General features: G+C 36.0%; 1 protein-coding gene across 2 annotated transcripts in view; it reads right to left on the bottom strand.

The window, feature by feature from the left end:
• Window positions 1-22,154, bottom strand: part of LOC138331266 (uncharacterized) — a 59,816-nt gene extending 37,662 nt beyond the window's left edge. The window contains exons 1-4 of one of the 2 annotated variants that reach the window (XM_069278781.1): window positions 21,050-22,154; window positions 2,480-2,514; window positions 1,768-1,825; window positions 985-1,116 (exon numbers count right to left, since the gene is read on the bottom strand). In XM_069278781.1, the coding sequence (XP_069134882.1) occupies window positions 985-1,116; window positions 1,768-1,825; window positions 2,480-2,514; window positions 21,050-21,056 (232 nt within the window). In that variant the 5' untranslated portion in view covers window positions 21,057-22,154. The remainder of the gene's footprint in view (window positions 1-984; window positions 1,117-1,767; window positions 1,826-2,479; window positions 2,515-21,049) is intronic. The other variant, XM_069278780.1, reaches the window with a different exon arrangement.
• Between the last annotated feature and the right edge of the window lie 438 nt (window positions 22,155-22,592).

The following is a 22,592-nucleotide window of genomic DNA, read 5'->3' as shown; positions in this document are numbered from 1 at the left end:
AGAGGAGTCTTGGATCAAATATTACACACTACTCTGACAACCTGAGGGATTAAACCTCATCTCATGATTGCACAATGCCGAAAATCAAAATGACACACCGAAGCATCATCGGCAGCAACACAAGAAAAATCAGGATTAACCATGCATTCTATGTCGTAATGCATATGCATGTTTGAGAAACCTACGCAGACATGTGAACATGAAACATGGAGCAGCAAAGACTTGGTATAAGTGTAAAATATGCAAAAGATCATGCGGTAGACAAGCGGAATACAACAGGCCGAGGAGGCATTTGAGGAATTTCCGTCCTGGATATAAAGTAGAACCAAGTAGTGGAGGATATAGTAAAACAGTCAGCAACTGTACCAGGGAATTCTAGACCTTTTGAGCCTCTAACCACGGAACAAATGAACAGGGCTAAATTTCGCATCTGTCCAGCCAAAAGTATATTTGCCGGTATATCCCTCAGCATATTAAGACCAATACTACATGAAACAATGGATCAACTTAAACAGGACCTAGCATTGAGCAATTCTGACAATTCGGTATCCTCCCCAAACCCATCAGAGGGAGAATGACGGTTGGACTATCAGGAGTTAAACTACAAATCTGAGTCAACATCTACACTGTGCCTAGACGAACATTAGCAATACTAATTTTATGTTTTTTTTTAAAAGTATAACCGTGAAGGACAATTTAGATATCGATATAACTGATATTTTTAGTGAGAAGAAACTATCACGTACGTAAGAGTTAACGTTCTTTGTACATTAGAGTTCTTGGAAGTATTGTACATTACGTCATAAATAGAAATTACCTGCATTTTGTGTACTTAATTAGAAAGTTAAATTTGATGGTATGAACTACGTGTCCTGAAAAAGTCCAACACAGGTGCAACCGGTAGACCACTACCTTCATAAATCTCAAAAACACCCGCCTCATGCCTGTTGAGATTGTCTCTTCCTGAATACAGAAAATACTTACAGTTCAAATGCAGAGTTTTGTTACCGGTGCATTCATATTTCACACACGAATCTTCCTTCGGCCCGCAATAGTGTCTTGTTGTGTCACATACACACCTCTCATTTCCATCAGGCTGGATCACTGGTGTGGTCTCTGTAAAAACATCATCAAAACTTTAACCACTTCATTATGTAATCATAGGATGTCAAATATTATCCAGGAAATCATAATTAAGTACCGTATTTTACTCAATAAGCACCCATGTCCCTATTACTGCCCTCCCGCTTTGATCGGATGACAATGCACAGAACAATGCATTAAGATCTACTTATCTTACACAAGATCAGATTTTTTAGTGAGGAGATAAATAATTCACCAGAAAAGCGTAAGTAACGTAACAGTTTATTTCTAGACCACAATACATTACTAATTTCTTAACTGTTTTACGTTTTGAATATATTTGGAGAATTTGAGGCGTTTGGTTTAATTACTGGATATTTGACATTATATAAATAAACAAAAAAACAAACTACTCTGAAACTGTTGTGATGGTCGTCACTTTTTGATAAATTGACACAGTTTACTGTTTTACAATATCTAATCACGAGTAGCTTTAGTCTGACACTGGCTGAATAGCTTATTTTATGAATTCAAATGAAACTTATTATATTATACACCAATAATACCACGTTCAGTAAAGGGTTACTTTCTCCCAAAATTGCTCTTTTTGCGATTAAAAATTCCCAATTTGTTACAAAAACTTTTTTCCCAAAATACCCTGAAAAATCACTGTTGAATAATTACCTGAGAAGGTGCAGGTCTCTCCCTGTACTGGTAGTGCCACACTCAGTAAAAAGATTACCTATAAAATAAATGTTTTCTTGTCAAACAGGTGAAACAGAATAACATATATCAAATGTAAAACAAAGCCAATTTTTACATTATTTAAAGGTAGGTTTCGCTCAAACTGATATTATTTTGTAAAACCCGATATTAAAGCCAGAGAAAAGTTCAAACAAGATATCCCAGAGGTACTTGAAGCCCACCAAAGACTGATCTATGTCTGACAATTGAAAGAGAGATCTTTTCTCTGCTTTCCAAACTTCAATTATTAAAATCCAAGATGACGTCCTGTCGACCAATTTGTTTTTGATCGGTCCCAAAATGCAATATGATCAACTAAAGACCAAGGGGAACCTACATATGGAATTTGAGACAAATCCCTTTAGTGCTTTCTGAGAAATAATGGTAAAGTTTAAATTTCAACTATCTCGGCTTTATATGTCAATTAAGCACCAAAATACCCGGTAAAACAGAGTCCAAAATTTCATTAGAATTGATGAGTCAATTTCCTCATTACCCCATTTGCGGTTATAAACCTGTTGGTAGGTAAAAGTTGTCATGTTTACATTCATTCCAAAGGAACGATAACTGAGTTATCCCCCCTAATGTCTCTCATTTCATATATACCAGGTATTAAAAGATGCATTGTTATATTGTTAAAGTTATATCTTACCAAGATGCATTTTGCTGTGGCGGGACTCATGATACCTGTAAATAAAACATGAAACAATTTAGATACCAAACATATATAGTCAATATAGCACAATCTACATGTAGAACTAATACAATATGTATCTGTATGTATGTTAATTAAGCAATATAAATAGCATTTACTGCCCCTTACCAATTTGAAGAATGTACTGCATTTGCAGTATATACTGAAACCATGCTGCTGTGTATGCTGGCATCATGCTGTAGACTTTACAGCATGAATACAGCACAATGTCGGCCATTACTTTGCTCCATTACAGCATATGCTGCAACATGATGCTTCATAAATTGAAATACATTGTAAAATAGAAGCATGGTTGCAGCATGAACTACAATGTAGCATATGATAGTGCCATTGCTACAATCATGCTGTAATAATTTATGTGGTTAATGGATGTAAATTGTACCATGCTGCAACCATGCTGTATTAACTTTAAATTTTGATTACCATATATATGCGCTATCAACTTATAAAGGACCTCTTTCACGAACAATGGACATTTGCCCACGAACCAATTTTATTAAAATTAAATGTTATATGTAGCAACATAAATGCAAACCCTTGATATATGTTTTAAAAATTCAAAAGGTCCCAGGGGCCTGTGCTATGGCCAAATTAAAGTTGCCCAGTAGAGGTGTATGACAGGGTTCCCTTTTTGATCCAAAAAGGTATCAAAATTTTTTTTTATGTCATCAAACATTTAATCTTAATCAAATTGGTTCGTGGGCAAATTTCCATTGTTCGTGAAAGAGGTCCTTTGGGGTATGTTTTATGCCAAAACTGACTTTAAAAAAGATTTGGAGGCAAAATTAAAAGCTTCGTTATAATTTCTTATAATTCTTGTAAGACATCTGATATATACTGTAAACCAACTTTTATTCGTGTGCGAATCACTTTCGCAAATTTCGTGAACGACTAGAAATAGCAAAAGTTTATCTCCGCAAATTATTATCGATACATTTGTATGGCTGTATAGTTCAAAAATGCTCTGTTAGCATTAAGATGATTATATTAGTTAAAAAATAAAATATCTATATTCAAACTAAATAAACAATTCAAAGTTCAGTAAAACTTAACCTGATAATCCCAGAAGCTACCGTCCGCATGAGACGGTGTTTGTGTTGGCCGCCATGACACGTCAGACCGAAATCATTATCAATGCATTCAATTCGTTTCAGTGAGCAGACATGTACAAAAGGACTCACTTTTTAGTTACATATAGTAACATATACACATAATACATATAGTGTTTTGTTTCCCTAAAGACAACTCAAGGCATATATATATATACTGATCGTCGCCAATACTAGCAGATGCCATTATTTATTTGTGTGTGATCGTGAGTTCTATCATATCGTACTGTACGTGTTTATGGCAAGCGGTTTGGGTTTTACCTATTGAAATGAAGATATCTGTATTCAAAATAAAGATATCTGTATTTCTACTACTATTAGAGATATCTGTATTTGAATTAGAGATAAATTTAATTGAATTAGAGATATCTTTAATTGAATTTAGAGATATCTGTATTTGAATTACAGATATCTCTATTTAAAATAGAGATATCGCTAATTAAACACAAAATAGAGATATGTCTAATTCAAATACCGATATCTCTAATTCAATTAAAGATATCTTTTTTTTCAATTAGAAATATCTGCATTTCATTGTAAATAAAGATATCTGCATTTAAATAAAGATATCTTTAATTCAAATACAGATATCTCTAATTCAAATACAGATATCTCTAATTCAAATACAGATATCTCTAATTCAATTAAAGATATCTCTAATTGTTGTAGAAATACAGATATCTTTATTTCAAATACAGATATCTCTATTTGAATTAAAGATATCTTTATTTGACATGAAATATAGATATCTGTATTTAACTATCAAATAAAAAAAACGACTGCTCTCTTGACTCTCCGTATTGGGCATGACGGAAGTAAAGCAGTAGTGACGCACAATATGGCGGGGAATGCAGACGGTGTTACAACGTTTCCGCTTTCAATATTATTCTCTTATAGCTGCAACAGTTCGCTGTTTTCTGGAGAGCAGTTGCCATGTCTTGTTCTTAAGAAATCCCCTCCAAATAGCAAGTTTATCGGTTTAATAGACCAACAGTTATACATGTATATGGATTCTTAAAATCCAATTTAATTAAAAGCGTTTCATTAACATTGTTCAGAATTAGGGAGTAATCATTATTTTCTTTGTGTTTCAAAATTAATCTTCGTACTGAGCAAACATGTGTAAATACATATATATTTAATTCAAAAAGAGATATCTGTATTGCAAAGTAATTGCAGATATCTCTAATTCAATTAAAGATATCTCTATTTTAAATAGAGATATCTCTATTTCAAATAGAGATATCTGTATTTGAAATAGAGATAACAATAGAAGAATGCATCCTTATTTTTATCTTTAGGCAATTCCTTACTGGTGCCTGGAATCCCCCTCACCACGAGCTTCCATTTCCTCCCCCAGAGATCCAGAGCTAAACGATCATTTTTCTCTTCCTCTAATTTGTCTCTGATAGACGGGAGATGTTTACTATGCAGATCATTAATTTCAGAGTTGACCCAAGTAGCTGCCGAGTCAAGCACGTCGACCTTTTCTTTCAGGACAAGAACTATTAAATAGCTCTATAAGTCATGAAATTATGACGAAATTATATTAGACTATGAGACTGTGTAACTATCGTACCTTCTCCATAAAAGAGTTTGCGATGTTGACCCCATTTGTAAACCCACATGTGTGCTCTGTGTTGTAATGCTACAAATACATACCAATTATAACTATACCTAATGCTTCCCACATTTGCTCCTGCCACTTAAAGTGAGGCACTCCATGGGGTACGCTAGCTCCGAATCTGACTTTTAGACCAAATTCGACCAAAATACTGAGTGTCCACTAGCATAATCAACGTACCTTAATTAAGAATCCTATAATTATAATGCATGCAACACAACCCTCTCCAGGTAAATGGCGATCGATGCGCATGCCTCAACTGTCGAACGGAAGTTATTATAACTACGCTACTGGATGTAACTCCGCTTGGCTACCTAACATACATGAAAATGAAATATGAAAGCAGTCGAACAGACAACAATCTTGCCATCTTGGAGTCATAATTTCAGGTTCACCAGCCGATGTTTAGCCATGACCCCCAACAATTCAAGGGAGATCACTCCTGTTTGCTCCGATATCGGTAATGTAAACAAGATGGCCGGCGACCTCCAATATTTCAGATGACTTTTCATCCATAGTTTCCTTATAAACCAATCATTCAACAAAAACAAAGAATAATATCATTTTTCAGTGATTTTAAAATAAAAACTGTGAAATTGTCAATTGATATCTTGTAAACTTTCATACATACTGCAGTCAATGCAAGTCAGAGCACCCACTTTCTGTAACCTGTTACAGTTAAATGCTGAAGTATCGCTTTCTATAACCGTGTTTAATGACATTCACTGTTTCTGTTTTTAACCATGATTTAAGTACTTATTGTGTGTGGATAAAAGTATCTCCAATTTAGATTTGTTTCTTCTTTATTCCCCAAGTATTTCCAGCCATAATTCCAGTATATTTTGCATGTATTTTTTCTGTCTTCTGACATTGTTCCTAATAGAGCCCTAGGCCTAATATTTTTTTTCCAACCTTTTTCCAAATACATGTTGAGGTAATAATCATTACAGGACATTTTTCATAAATAAAAACACATACCTAGTGAATAAATTTAATGATTTAAGGAACATATATTAAATCAACAATACAAAAAATCACAGAATAATAAGGTAGAATGTTGATGTGCAATGAATTAAACAGGTCAGAACTAATGTAATTTGATATATACTGTACATCATTTATAATGTACCAGCAAATATATCAATAAGCCTATATCTTAATGGTTAAATATATAATATCAAGATAGGTTTGTTGGAAATATTCGTATCTTTATTTTCATTAGAATTTAAATATTAGAGTGTAATTAATAGAAAAAAATCTGTATCTTTTATCAAAATGATAACACTACAAATTTTGAAATACATAAAGTTGATAAATTAATGTTTTGTTTAATCCATATACAATATACATTAAATGTTCATTAAAAGCACATTGAACATACATTTAAATTCAATATTTCAATTTACATCATGGGGGGGGGGACAATGTTCCAATGTACTGGCACTTATCATAATCCTCATCAAGATATTTATAACTGTACATGTACATATACATGTACATGTGTGTATGATGTACATATACATGTACATGTGTGTATGTTTTTGTTTGTTTGTTTATTTTTACGTCCTATTAACAGCCAGGGTCATGTAAGGACTTGCCAGGTTTGTTGGTGGAGGAAAGCCGGAGTACCCGGAGAAAAACCACCGACAGCGTCAGTACCTGACAACTGCCCCACATGGGATTCGAACCCGCATCCCAGAGGTGGAGGGCTTGTGGTAATATATCGGGACATCTTAACCACTCGACCACCGCGGCCCCATGATTCTCATCAAAATATTTATAACTGTACATGTACATACATATATACATGTGTGTGCTGAATATGTCAACTCTTTCATGACTGACAAGTACAACTGTTGGTATGTTTTCCTCTTCAATATGTTCACTATGAATGACACTCTGTTTGAAAATAAATAAACAGAATTATCAATCCCATGTCTTTATTTGTTGCATATCTATTTAGCTGATATCCAGCAAGTATCATATTCAAAAAGGGTTCAAGGAGTTACCTCTTTACAGAAGATAGCTGTTACCTGATAAGGAAAGTTTCTTAGATTTAGATTTTTCTTTAACCTTAGATGTAATGCTTTACATTGGAAAATTTTAAGTTAAAGATAACTTCAGTTATCTTTGTTAAGAAATGTTCATGAAACATTGAAACTATGTTCAGTGTATGAATAAATTACTGGGTAAATCAAATCAGACATCACAATGACTTTCAGATTGATATACTGGTATATGCATATAAAAATCACAAACATGATGAAACAAATGATAAAATTATGTGTTGTATACATTAAATATTATTACATGTATATTGTAACTATATATGTATTGAAACCTGGTCACTTCTCAAAGCTGTTTTCAGCAGGGTGTGGCAGGGTGTACAATACACCGGATTGATTTAAATATATAGATCACATTTCAATAATAAGAGCCATTCAATACATGATTAAGAAAGGTTGGGTATAGACTTTTATAATGCACATGTATATACAAAAATGAAAAAAAAATATCAATAATCTCCTTAAGATATATAAGTTAGTGAAATATATTATTTTGCATTATCAAATATGTACTTTAAAACATTATATAATAAAGCAGACTGTGGATCACTCAGGGAACTATGGTTGGTCCTCCATGTTTGAAATGCTGATCATGATGAAAAAAAAAATAGATATAGTATAGAGTAATTAGAGTTCAAATAATTACTTTCAAGCGCCTTTAATTATAAAGGACACTGAGTTCTCATCTTAGGAAGTTTTACATAAATCAGAAACTTAAATACCATATGTAAAGTTTTCAGTGTGTTAGGAATGTTGATGTACATGTACTTACATACATGCACTACATAGTGCATTTTGTATAGGGAGTGAAAGTACATACTAGTACTGATAATGCATACTTGAATCCTTGATTTTATCTAGTCACAAGGCTATATATGCACTTGCCATATTTTTTTAAAACAAAACTGGAATTAGAATGACATTAATGTACAAAAGTACGTATGGCAATCGTACATAGTATATAGACCGTGAATACAGACATGACATGTGGCCCTGCAGACAAAAAGTGTTTTCGTCTAAACCATACATGTATCTAATATGGTATTGTACACTTTTCGACTTTATATATCGTTAGGAAGTAACATTAGGCCTATAATGTACGTGAGCGAACAATCAGAAATCTGTAGGTCGTGATAGGTAGTGACCCTGCCAATAATAGAGGTATATTTAGTCTTCTTAGCTGTATGGCAAAACTTTTTACATATTCAATTTAAAATAATCGTCTTATACAATGGTCGGAATCAAACTGTGTTGTTACTGATGCCCAATTTGGGTTTCGCCCTGGATTAAGTACAGTTGATGCTATTTTTGTGCTCCATTCTATTATTACGAAATCTCTTAGTGACAATAAAAGATTATTTTGCTGTTATGTGGATTTTAAAAGAGCTTTCGACTCTATAGATAGATGCAAATTGTGGTTTAAATTATCTCAACTTGGAATTTAAGAGGAAACTTACTCAAAACTATTAAATCAATGTATAGCCAAGTAAAATTTTGTGCAACTATAAATGGGTGATGTTCAGATTTTTTTGTAAACAATATGGGCCTTGCTCAAGGAGAAATTATGTCACCGATAACGTTTTAGTTGTATGTTAATGACTTTGAAAACTATTTTATAGAACATGGAGTAAATAATAACCAATTTGGTGAGTTAAGCCTTTTTTTCATGATGTATGCTGATGATTTAGTTTTGTTTGCGGAATCTGTCAGAGATTTACAAAACATGCTGGACAACCTACATAATTATTGTGAAACGTGGAATCTAACTGTGAATGTTGAAAAAACAAAAATAATGGTTTTTAGAAAAAGTGGCAAGTTACGTAAAGAAGATTGTTGGTTTTATGATGACAAACAGTTGGAGGTTGTAGACCAATTTACGTATTTGGGAGTTGTTTTTAAATTTAATAATAAGTTTAGTGCTTTACAAAAAAAGTTGTCAGAACAAGGGCGAAAGGCTGTGTTTGCTTTGTTTTCAAAATGTAAATCTATGCAAATGAATTTTGTTACTCTTTTAAATTTATTTGATACATATGTTAACAGTGTATTAAGTTATGCATCGGGAGTCTGGGGTGGCTGTAAAGCTCCAGATCTTGAAAAGATACAGCTTGAATTCTGTAAAAAGGTATTACATGTTAAAAAATCCACATGCAATGTAATGGTTTATTTTGAACTTGGGCGTTTTCCTCTTTTTTACACCAGAAAGTATCGAATCATAAAATACTGGTTGAAAATTATATATTCTAATAACTGTATTTTAAAAACTGCCTATAATGTTTTATTGAATTTACCAAAATCGAACAATGTATCTAATTGGGTAGAATGTGTTAAAGATATATTGTACAGTCATGGTTTTGGTGATGTTTGGGTAAACCAGCATAAAGTTGTTCCTTCAAATATTTTACCAATAATCAATCAAAGAATTAATGATATAGCTTTTCAAGAGTTGTCATCTATATTAGAAAACTCTTCTAAGTGCTATTTATATCATCACCTGGTGAATCAAGTTGTTTTACAAACTTATTTGACAAAGTATATCCCAAACAAAAATTGTATTGTATTGACAAAAATAAGGTTATCGGCACATAACTTGTGCATTGAATCTGGACGTATTTCAAATTTAGATAGAAGTGAGTGTGTTTGTAAGTTTTGTGACCCTTGTCGTGATATTGAGGACGAATATCATTTTATTCTTATTTGTCCAATTTATCAAGATATTCGAAAAAAAATTATAAGACATTATTGGGAAAAACCATCTGTATTTAAATTATAACTAAACTTTTGAGTACTACAAATATAAAAGAATTAAATCTACTTAGTAAATATATTTATAATGCAACTATTTTGAGAAAGTAATTAATGTAATGCTTTGTCCATTCTCCACTTATCCTGTATGTATGCAAATTGTATTTGGATATTATTTGTAAAAAGCAAATAAGTTGAAAAACTTAATGCAAATAAAGAATTTGAATTTGAAAACGATAGGAACAAATTTAGAACTAAGTTCAACTAACACTTCTTTTTGATCTGTATAAATGTAACATATGCGTGAGTTACTTTAAAAACAGTTTTACCTTTTGGCACATGTGTAAGCTTACACACGTAGACGTGCTGTCCAGGTTCAGGAAAAGGTTTTAATGAAGAATTTCCAACAAATCTATCAGGATGTCGATTATTGCTGGTATATTTATCTTAACACCAACGTAAAACCCGAATTTTCAAATTACGCCCGCCCTACAAGTCTACAGTGTTGACGTAAACAAATGGCTGTCATGTCGGAGCATTCAAATTGGCGGCTAAGGTCATATGCAAAAGGGGACGGTGCCAAGCAGTTTGATTGACAGCTGGCGATCCGCCAATAATAGACAGAACCGGATATAGGTATGAAAAATCTTGATTTTATACTAAAAAAAAATCCCAAGAATCATACAAATTCCCATTTATTGTGTAGCAGATTCGACTTTATATAATCTATCTGCTATGCCTGTGTTTTGTGTGCATCATCAATGTTAACACTGACTCTACATAGTTTCATCTTTACTTGTAAGTTATGGATTAATTACTGAATGAACTGTACAATCTCCTTATGTAGAGTAAAGTAGTTTATAATGCAGTATACGACCTCTCGTTATGTCGCATGTATATGTTGTTTACCGGCCTGACAGAGACAACCATGCTTGCCGACTCATTTTATTTAATCTTCACAACAGGAGAGTTACAATTTAGGCGCAACTAGTGTTCAATCTGGAATACTTTTTAAAAAAAGATTTTTTTCACTTTTTAAAAATCTTTATAGGATTTATCTCTATTTCCCCTATTGGGGCCCCACCCCTCCTGCCCCAGGGGGGTCAGAGCCAAAATTTATACAAGTTCTGTTCCCCTTCCCCCAAGGATGTTTGTGGTCAAATTTGGTTAATACAATCCATGCAGAACTCTAAGACAAGTAGCAATTTATAGGATTAATCTCTATTTCCCCTATTGGGCCCCACCCCACCTGCCCCAGGGGGGTCAGAGCCAAAATTAATAAGTGCTGTTCCCGTTCCCCCAACGATGTTTCTGGCCAAATTTGGTTACAATTCATGCAGAACTCTATTACTAGTAGCGATTTAAAGGAAATGTTGACGGACGGACGGACGGACAACGGACACCGCGCCATGACATAAGCTCAACGGCCCTTCGGGCCAGGTGCGCTAAAAATGGTAAAACTTTGGCTCTACTTAAAGTGAAAAAAGACACATTTTCAAAATGGCCACCTAACAATAGAAGAATGGATCCTTATTTTTAAACCTGCAGTCTCCCCTCGAGTTCAGTAGCCACTAATATAAATGGTCACAGAAGAATGAAGATAGAAGTATTTTTAGGTTGAATACTCTAGCTGAAACTTACGTACATGTGTGATATACCGTATTTCACCGCAAATAAGACCCCTCCCGCAAATAACATATTTGGTACATATGGTAACAACTAATGCATTTTAAGAATCTGGAATCTTCTACGCGTTGTAAACAGGGAAGCAATTTGTTACCATCTGTTTACTCTTAGATGTAATAAAAATAAAGCACCCCACAGCTCACAACATGTGTGTTGGTTAAGAAACAATATTGTCGTAAACATATGACAATCAAGATTGAGTGAAATTACAACAGTAACATAATGCTTCCCATATGTAAGCCGGCCCCTTTCCACTTAATTAATACACAAGTACTAGCTTCTGGTTTAAAGTGAGGCACTCTATGGATTACGCTCCGAATCACTTCAAAATTAGACCAAATTCAACGAAAATACTGAGTGTCCACTAGCATTATCAACGTACCTTAAGAACCTGGCGATAGGCGTGTGATCTAATACTATAAACTTCTGCCACACAACTAACGAGTATATATATACTGTATATTATGGACATTATAACTACGCTAGCGCAGCGTTTAAGGCTGCCATCTTGGATAGTCATTAATAATAGACAGATCCGGACATAGGTATGAAAAATCCGGATGAATCAAATATATGAACAAATTCCCATTTATTGTGTAGCAGATTCGACTTTATATAATCTATCTGCTATGCCTGTGTTTTGTGTGCATCATCAATGTTAACACTGACTCTACATAGTTTCATCTTTACTTGTAAGTTATGGATTAATTGCTGAATGAACTGTACAATCTCCTTATGTAGAGTAAAGTAGTTTATAATGCAGTATACGACCTCTCGTTATGTTGCATGTACATGTATATGTTGTTTACCGGCCTGACAGAGACAACCATGCTTGCGAACTCATTTTATTAGCTCACCTGCCCGAAGGGCAAGTGAGCTTATGCTATGGGTGCAGCCTCCGTCGTCCGTCCGTCGTCCGGCCGTCCGGCGTCAACTTTTCCATTTAAACAACTTCTTCTCCAAAACTTGGAGACCTAGAGTCCTGAAATTTGAGTTATAGCATGCTGGGATGAAGGGCTACCAAGTTTGTTCAAATGAATGACCTTGACCTTCATTCAAGGTCACAGGAGTCAAATAGATTGAAATATCTTGTTAAGACTTCTGCTTCATAACCAAGAGGCCTAGAGACCCGATATTTGGCCTGTAACATGCTAGGACAAGAGGCCCATGGGCCTTAACGGTCATCTGACTATTAGTACAATACAACATAGTCGTTTAAAGATTTTAGCCTATTTGACCTCTGTGACCTTGATTGAAGGTCAAGGTAATTCATTTGAACAAACTTGGTAGCCCTTCATCCCAGCATGCTACCAGCATGCCACATGCTCAATATCAGTACCCTGGGCCTTCTGGTTCTTGAGAAGACGTCATTTAAAGATTTTAGTCTATTTGCCGCCCGTGACCTTAAATGAAGATCAAGGTCATTCATTTGAATAAACTTGATAGCCCTTCATCCCAGCATCCTACATGCCCAATATCAGTACCCTGGGCCTTCTGGTTCTTAAGAAGAAGTCATTTAAAGATTTTAGCCTATTTGACCCCTGTGACCTTGAATGAAGATCAAGGTCATTCATTTGAACAAACTTGGTAGCCCTTTATCCCAGCATGCCACAGGCCTAATATCAGGTCTCTAGGCCTCTTCGTTATTCACAAGAATTTGTTTAAATGATTTTAGCCTATTTGACCCCTGTGACCTTGAATGAAGGTCAAGGTCATTTATTTGAACAAACTTGGTAGCCCTTCATCCCAGCATCCTACAGGGCAAATATCAGTACCCTGGGCCTTCTGGTTCTTGAGAAGAAGTCATTTAAATATTTTAGCCTTTTTGACCCCCGTGACCTTGAATGAACGTTAAGGTCATTCATTTGAACAAACTTGGTAGCCCTTCATCCAAGCATGTCACAGGCCCAATATCAGTACCCTGGGCCTTCTGGTTCTTGAGAAGAAGTTGTTTAAAGATTTTTTAGCCTATTTGACCCTCGTGACCTTGAATGAAGGTCAAGGTCATTTATTTGAACAAACTTGGTAGACCTTCATCCCAGCATGCCACAGGCCTAATATCAGGTCTCTAGGCCTCTTAGTTATTCACAAGAAGTTGTTTAAAGGATTTTAGCCTATTTGACCCCTGTGACCTTGAATGAAGGTCAAGGTCATTTATTTGAACAAACTTGGTAGCCCTTCATCCCAGCATCCTACAGGCCAAATATCAGTACCCTGGGCCTTCTGGTTCTTGAGAAGAAGTTGTTTAAAGATTTTAGCCTTTTTGACCCTCGTGACCTTGAATGAAGGTCAAGGTCATTTATTTGAACAAACTTGGTAGCCCTTCATCCCAGCATGCCACGGGCCTAATATCAGGTCTCTAGGCCTCTTAGTTATTCACAAGAAGTTGTTTAAAGGATTTTAGCCTATTTGACCCCTGTGACCTTGAATGAAGGTCAAGGTCATTTATTTGAACAAACTTGGTAGCCCTTCATCCCAGCATCCTACAGGCCAAATATCAGTACCCTGGGCCTTCTGGTTCTTGAGAAGAAGTTGTTTAAAGATTTTAGCCTTTTTGACCCTCGTGACCTTGAATGAAGGTCAAGGTCATTTATTTGAACAAACTTGGTAGCCCTTCATCCCAGCATGCCACAGGCCTAATATCAGGTCTCTAGGCCTCTTAGTTATTCACAAGAAGTTGTTTAAAGGATTTTAGCCTATTTGACCCCTGTGACCTTGAATGAAGGTCAAGGTCATTTATTTGAACAAACTTGGTAGACCTTCATCCCAGCATCCTACAGGCCAAATATCAGTACCCTGGGCCTTCTGGTTCTTGAGAAGAAATTGTTTAAAGATTTTAGCCTTTTTGACACTCGTGACCTTGAATGAAGGTCAAGGTCATTTATTTGAACAAACTTGGTAGCCCTTCATCCCAGCATGCCACAGGCCTAATATCAGGTCTCTAGGCCTCTTCGTTATTCACAAGAAGTTGTTTAAAGGATTTTAGCCTATTTGACCCCTGTGACCTTGAATGAAGGTCAAGGTCATTTATTTGAACAACTTTGGTAGCCCTTCATCCCAGCATCCTACAGGCCAAATATCAGTACCCTGGGCCTTCTGGTTCTTGAGAAGAAGTTGTTTAAAGATTTTAGCCTTTTTGACCCTCGTGACCTTGAATGAAGGTCAAGGTCATTTATTTGAACAAACTTGGTAGCCCTTCATCCCAGCATGCCACAGGCCTAATATCAGGTCTCTAGGCCTCTTAGTTATTCACAAGAAGTTGTTTAAAGGATTTTAGCCTATTTGACCCCTGTGACCTTGAATGAAGGTCAAGGTCATGTATTTGAACAAACTTGGTAGCCCTTCATCCCAGCATCCTACAGGCCAAATATCAGTACCCTGGGCCTTCTGGTTCTTGAGAAGAAGTTGTTTAAAGATTTTAGCTTTTTTGACCCTCGTGACCTTGAATGAAGGTCAAGGTCATTTATTTGAACAAACTTGGTAGCCCTTCATCCCAGCATGCCACAGGCCTAATATCAGGTCTCTAGGCCTCTTAGTTATTCACAAGAAGTTGTTTAAATGATTTTAGCCTATTTGACCCCTGTGACCTTGAATGAAGGTCAAGGTCATTTATTTGAACAAACTTGGTAGCCCTTCATCCCAGCATCCTACAGGCCAAATATCAGTACCCTGGGCCTTCTGGTTCTTGAGAAGAAGTTGTTTAAAGATTTTAGCCTTTTTGACCCCTGTGACCTTGAATGAAGGTCAAGGTCATTTATTTGAACAAACTTGGTAGCCCTTCATCCCAGCATGCCACATCGAGGCCTAATATCAGGTCTCTAGGCCTCTTAGTTATTCACAAGAAGTTGTTTAAAGGATTTTAGCCTATTTGACCCCTGTGACCTTGAATGAAGGTCAAGGTCATTTATTTGAACAAACTTGGTAGCCCTTCATCCCAGCATCATACAGGCCAAATATCAGTACCCTGGGCCTTCTGCTTCTTGAGAAGAAGTTGTTTAAAGATTTTAGCCTTTTTGACCCTCGTGACCTTGAATGAAGGTCAAGGTCATTTATTTGAACAAACTTGGTAGCCCTTCATCCCAGCATGCCACAGGCCTAATATCAGGTCTCTAGGCCTCTTAGTTATTCACAAGAAGTTGTTTAAAGGATTTTAGCCTATTTGACCCCTGTGACCTTGAATGAAGGTCAAGGTCATTTATTTGAACAAACTTGGTAGCCCTTCATCCCAGCATCCTACAGGGCAAATATCAGTACCCTGGGCCTTCTGGTTCTTGAGAAGAAGTTGTTTAAAGATTTTTGCCTTTTTGACCCCTGTGACCTTGAATGAAGGTCAAGGTCATTCATTTGAACAAACTTGGTAGCCCTCCATCCCAGCAACCTACAGGCCAAATATGAGTACCCTGGGCCTTCCGGTTATTGAGAAGAAGTCGTTTGAATAAAAAGTTTACGCACGGCGCACGGCGGACGGCGGACGGCGCACGGCGCACGGCGCACGGCGCACGACGACGGACGGTGCATGATGACAATAGGTCATCCTGACCCTTCGGGTCAGATGACCTAATAAAGGGCTACCAAGTTTGTTGAAATGAATGACCTTGACCTTCATTCAAGGTCACAGGGGTCAAATAGGCTAAAATCTTTAAACGACTTCTTTTTAATAACCAAGAGGCCTAGGATTTTGATATTGGGCCTGCAGCATGCTGGGATCGAGGGCTACCAAGTTTGTTCAAATAAATGACCTTGACCTTCATTCAAGGTCACAGGGGTCAAAAAGGCTTAAATCTTTAAACGACTTCTTCTTAATAACCAAGAGGCCTAGGGACCTGATATTGGGCCTGTGGCATGCTGGGATAGAGGGCTTCCAAGTTTGTTCAAATAAATGACCTTGACCTTCATTCAAGGTCACAGGGGTCAAAAAAGGCTTAAAACTTTGAACGACTTCTTCTTAATAACCAAGAGGCCTAGGGACCTGATATTGGGCCTGTGGCATGCTGGGATAGAGGGCTTCCAAGTTTGTTCAAATAAATGACCTTGACCTTCATTCAAGGTCACAGGGGTCAAATAGGCTAAAATCTTTAAACAACTTCTTTTTAATAACCAAGAGGCCTAGGAACCTGATAGTAGGCCTGTGACATACTGGGATAGAGTGCTACCAAGTTTGTTCAAATGAATGACCTTGACCTTCATTCAAGGTCACAGGGATCAAATAGATTGAAATATCTTGTTAAGACTTCTGCTTCATAACTAAGAGGCCTAGAGACCCGATATTTGGCATGTAACATGCTGGGATGAAGGACTACCAAGCTTGTTCAAATGAATGACCTTGGCTATCATTCAAGGTCACATGGGGTCAAAAAGGCTAGAATTTTTAAACAACTTCTTCTTAATACCCAAACAGTCTAGGGACCTGATATTGGGCCTATGGCATGCTGGGATCAAGGGCTACAAAGTTTGTTCGAATGAATGACGTTACCTTCATTCAAGGTTAAAGGGGTCAGATAGGCTAAAATCTTTAAACAACTTCTTCTTAATAACCAAGAGGGCTAGAGACCTGATATTAGGCATGTGACATGTTGGGATGAAGCGCTACAAATTTTGTTAAAATGAATGACCTTGACTTTCATTCAAGGTCACAGGGGTCAAATAGGCTAAAATCTTTAAAAGACTTCTTCTTAAAAACCAAAAGGCATAGGGACCTGATATTAGGCCTGTGGCATGCTGGGATCAAGGGCTACCAAGTTTGTTCAAAAGAATGACCTTGACCTTCATTCAAGGTCACAGGGGTCAAATAGGCTAAAATCTTTAAACGACTTCTTTTTAATAACCAAGAGGCAAAGAGGCCTCTATTAATAACCAAGAGGCAAAGAGGCCTCTAATGTGCTTAGGGATGATATAAATTCCTATTTACTCTATTTGTTAAGTATGAACCATGTATAATTACCAGATTGCAGGTGAGCGATTCGGGCCCATTGGGCCCTTGTTTAATCTTCACAACAGGAGAGTTACAATTTAGGCGCAACTAGTGTTCAATCCGGAATACTTTTTAAAAAAAGATTTTTTTCACTTTTTAAAAATCTTTATTCGTCAGCGCAGTACTGATCAAGGGAAATAACTCCAATATAAGTCATCTTATGTAGTCCCGATATAGTTTTGTACTATGTCCTGGTAAGACCATCATAACATTATTCTACAAGGGATTAACCACTAAAATATTATATCCAAGTACAGTTATTGATATCAAGTGGACTATAAATTCCCAAAGAAAAGTCCTTGTTGATCATAACACAATATTCTTTAAACTGTGTGAATCCGCATACTGGATTCTTACAAAAGTTTACAAACAAAATTTATTTCATAACCCTTTGAAGTTAACAAATAGTTACATCAATGCTTAAATAGTTAATTTTTCAGTCTACTTGATCAAATTAAGTATGTTTACGTACGATTCTATTGATTTTCCAATGGATTACTTTTTTGTAAATCAATACGCAACGTCAATGTCTCTATTGTGACGTCATGATTAGGTCCCATTTTTGCACCATTCTAGGATTTTTTCTTCATAGTATATGAAGAAAAAGAAACTGCCAATCTGGGTTTAGTATGAAAACAAATAAAAATTACTTATTAGATTATTAAAGGGGCAATTCAGTCTAAGAGAACATTAAAATTTGTACATATATCGAAAAAACCCAGTTCTAATGGAAATTAGATCAGTCGGTTTTACAGTGATATGCCAGAAACACCCATGATGGTGCAGTGTTTTTCCTGCCTATATATTTGGGGCCGAAATAAGGCCCCATTCCCAATTGTATTCCTTGTTATTTTTTCCCAAATCTATGTCTAAATTTCCCAAATCAGTGAGTTGACGCCTATTTTGTGTGACAAAACAAAAAAATTCCGGAAATCCCAAGTTTGAACGTTGTATTTTAGTATACATTCTTACACTTGATTCTTGGAGAAGGATAATTGTGTATTTCTAACTTTTCTAAAATTTCCATAAACACCATTAAAATTTTTCATTTCATAAGTATCCTTTTATCGCACAAAATTTCCCAATTTTCACCAGGTGGCAATTTCCCAAAATGCCCAGGAAAAACACTGCTGGTGAAATGCGTGTGAAATGCTCATACTCGCTCGCTGTCTGCCATTACACATTGTGGTCGACCATCTTGTATGCCGAACCCTGTCCCTTGCTCGTAGAGTAATGCAACTTTTGTCTAGAACTTCTCAAATCGCTCTGACAGTAGTGTGTTTACCTTATTAAGTGAATTATCTTGTCTAAAAAGTCATTTCATCACCTCCTCAGTGGTTATGTAGTTCATTTATTTAATGTGAGTGACTTTGGCTCGGGTACGGGTACAGCATACATACTGTACCTGCTTAATCGTATTGATCAACGATTTGTAATTACAACAGTATCAATTAAAATAATTAATAATGACGTGGAATTTGTCAATATTTTGTGTTATATGTTTCATAAGAAATGTAGAACAATACATTTATGCCATATTTTGCTTCTTTGTTCTGTAAAAGAATTAGAGTGAATTGTCCCTTTAATATATATATCTTGTCACAAAACATATTGTACTTGTTGACTTCATAGAAAAACTTGTGCCAACAATTACAATACCATAATATTTACTCAAGATTTAAAACCAATTATTCACGTACATGTCCCAGGCAAATATAATTATGATACTGGATAGAAAATCTGTCTTTTCATTCATGTAATAATAACCACTCACTCACACAAACTCTCATACATCCAGCTGGTCATTCTCATCCATCAGAATTACTTCCCTTCCTTTCACTAGATGTCAGTATAGTGATAGCTTGACAGCCAGCCGAGAATGCCAGCTGGCAGTGGCGTAGCGCCCGTGCATGCTTGCATGCTCAAGCATGCAAAAAATATTCTTACTTACATTTTTATACAGTCAGAAAAAACACAACATTTGAATACACGTAACGCTGCAGAATATAAATTACGTATAAATACATATGATATGTCCAACTATATGCCTAACATAACTTTGTGCACATTAGAAAAACTTCAAGATTGGCCATTCTGGAAAACAGTCTATATATTTCCGGTTACCACGTGCATTTAGTTGTTAAATTTGATTGTTTGAATCTTGTCGAAGACAATATTAGACTTCTTTACAAAAATCCCTCAAGCAAATGTGGCTTTTGAATCGGGAAACACTTACGAATACCAAAATAAACAACATCGCATGAAAAGTTGGAAATATTCTAAAAGTATATAACTATATTAAAATGATAATAAATCAACTAAAATAGCAATTGCAACATGTTCTTGGCCAAAGTGAATTTTTCAATTTTAGTTCACTTCCCGCCCCGTTTAAACGCGTGTTAATCCATGATTTTCAGTGTCTACTCACGAAATAGTTGACTTTTATATTTGTCGAATATGAACAGATTGTTGATTTAGAAAATATTTTTGTTGTAATTGTTAGAATTAGAACAGGATAGGTAGAAAAATAGGTTATAAATACTATGTTTAATTTTTTTATTGAGGTGATCGTGGACTGGTCCCTTCTTACGCAATTTACGCCATTTTGACAGTGGTCTTTGCCTGGCTGTCATAAACAAACCAACACGTAAACTTAATTTCAATTTTGTTTAAAATATTTGCCATAAGTTTTTCATCAGTTGAAATAACACAAAATTCTCCCATTGCTTACTATTTTGATTTTTACAGGCAAAAACCCGTGTTTTTTGTTCGAGCACTTGTCAGGGGAGTCTAGTATAGTACGATTATATGTATATAAAAAATCACCACTGTTCTAATTTCGTATATAGTTCTGCATGTTTATCAACTAGATATCGTGACCTCCATTTAACCATTGGAGTAAAATGGTTACTACATTGTAACAATGTCCCGTCAGCTTCTGGGGGGCTTCGCCCCCCATACCCCCTACCGGGGCTTCGCCCCTGGACCCTGAGCAGGGGGCTGTCGCCCCCTGCACCCCCAGGCATGCAGGCATATCCAAACCTAGCTACGCCGCTGGCTGGTATGCTATTCACATTAAGGAGGGGGGTTGGGGGGGGGGGGGGAAATAGGCCCACAGACAGAAAAAAATGTGTGTGTGTGCTATACATGTGTGTGTGTGGGGGGGGAGAGTAATCTATATAATTCAAACCATGATATATATACATGCAAGGCAAGGATATATCACAGTGCGTTTCATTCTTATGATTTTTGCACTATAATATAATACATTTTGTACATTACTGTATAGAGAAATTGAAATATACTTACCCAACATATAAATGTGCCTTCATCTTCAATCCTTGGTGCAGTTACAGTAGACTTGGCCTACTCAGTATAGTCTACAAGCTAGCTGTCAATGCATGTTCATAAAAACTGTTATGCAGGCTTGTATCATCAACTATGGCTGAAATCTGCCACAAAGGAAGCCTGTACTGGCTTGCAAAAGATGCCTTGATTGCCATTGGCTCGTTGTAGATGCGGTTGTCGGTTGTCGTTTCCCTTATAATAATTAATACTTCTTCTGGTGTGTGTATGTGTATATATACATGCATGTATATACTGGTATTAGTTTACATACATTGTAATAACAGAATAAATATGTATGTAGACACTTGTAGTTAAAATAAATTGAAACTTATAGAAGCACTTACTCAAACAAGTCCTTTCATAGTATTTAAAATATAACTATTTACAGAATATAGATGGGGAGATATAGAACACTGTGAATTGTCTCTTGGTCCATATTTAGCACATTTGATCCTGGACATATCAGAATGATGGTTTGAATTTTTTGCGGTGGTCTTTCCAGTGATTGTTTATGCAGCTTTTGAAACTATTTAGTTTTTGGCGCGGATACAACTGATTCTGGTATATAGTGAATTCCATTGCGAGGTGACTCAGTTACTGCATGAACACATTTTTGCTCGTATTGTCTCTTGTATAAATATTTTTGAGTGTCCTCTGGTAGATCCATATTTTACAAAGGAGAACATTCTTTGATGGTCCACAATTTCTATTTTGTTGATGATTTTGAACACCTCCACCATGTCTGATCTGATCCTCCTGTACTACAAAGTTGATACATAGCCCGAAGTGTGTTAGTCGTTCACTCTACACGACAAGTCTTGCAAGAAGTTCACTAGTGCATGTGGTAGCACTACTTCTGCGGTTTTCTATGGCGACTTGGTCCTTGATGAACTGTGGTGATCAAAAACGTCAACATCAGTGATCACAAGTTTCAAAGTTAGCTTGTTGAATAATAGGCCCATCATTAGAAGGCGCGTCATATCGTTTTGGTAACGATTTTTTTTACCATGTATCTACGTAAAATATACCACATGCATCTGCACATGGCCCGTGTTGTAAATCGAAAGTGGTCTTTTCCGGTAATTAGGAAATGCATGTACGTAGGCCTATCCTATTTCCTACTAGACTCTAGGCCTAACGTTACTGTATAGAGTACCCACTGTATAGATGGATAGCCTATAGCTTTCGTCACATATATCAGACAATGTTTTAAAATGAATTGTTCTAATAATTAATTGAATAAATTTCTTGTCTGAATTTTATCTAGAACCTATAGGCCTATTTATATCGTTTGAGAAAATCAACTCCGAATCAATCCCAATCTTCATCGCAAAGGTGCTTGTTTTGAACCGATGACGTCAAAGCTAGAAATTGTATGTTAGGCCTAGCCTAGGCTACCGGACCGCGATTTCCGTCGAAGTTGTTATAGTCCGTGGCTGGTTGACACCATATTTCAAAATGTTCAGTAGGCCACCCAATTAAAAAAAAATGATGGTGTCATTTT

This window comes from Argopecten irradians, chromosome 9 (assembly GCF_041381155.1).
Source record: "Argopecten irradians isolate NY chromosome 9, Ai_NY, whole genome shotgun sequence".
Taxonomy (NCBI): Eukaryota; Metazoa; Mollusca; class Bivalvia; order Pectinida; family Pectinidae; genus Argopecten; species Argopecten irradians.
The sequence above is the reverse complement of the archived record's forward strand: the minus strand, read 5'-3'. Positions and strand labels throughout refer to the sequence as shown.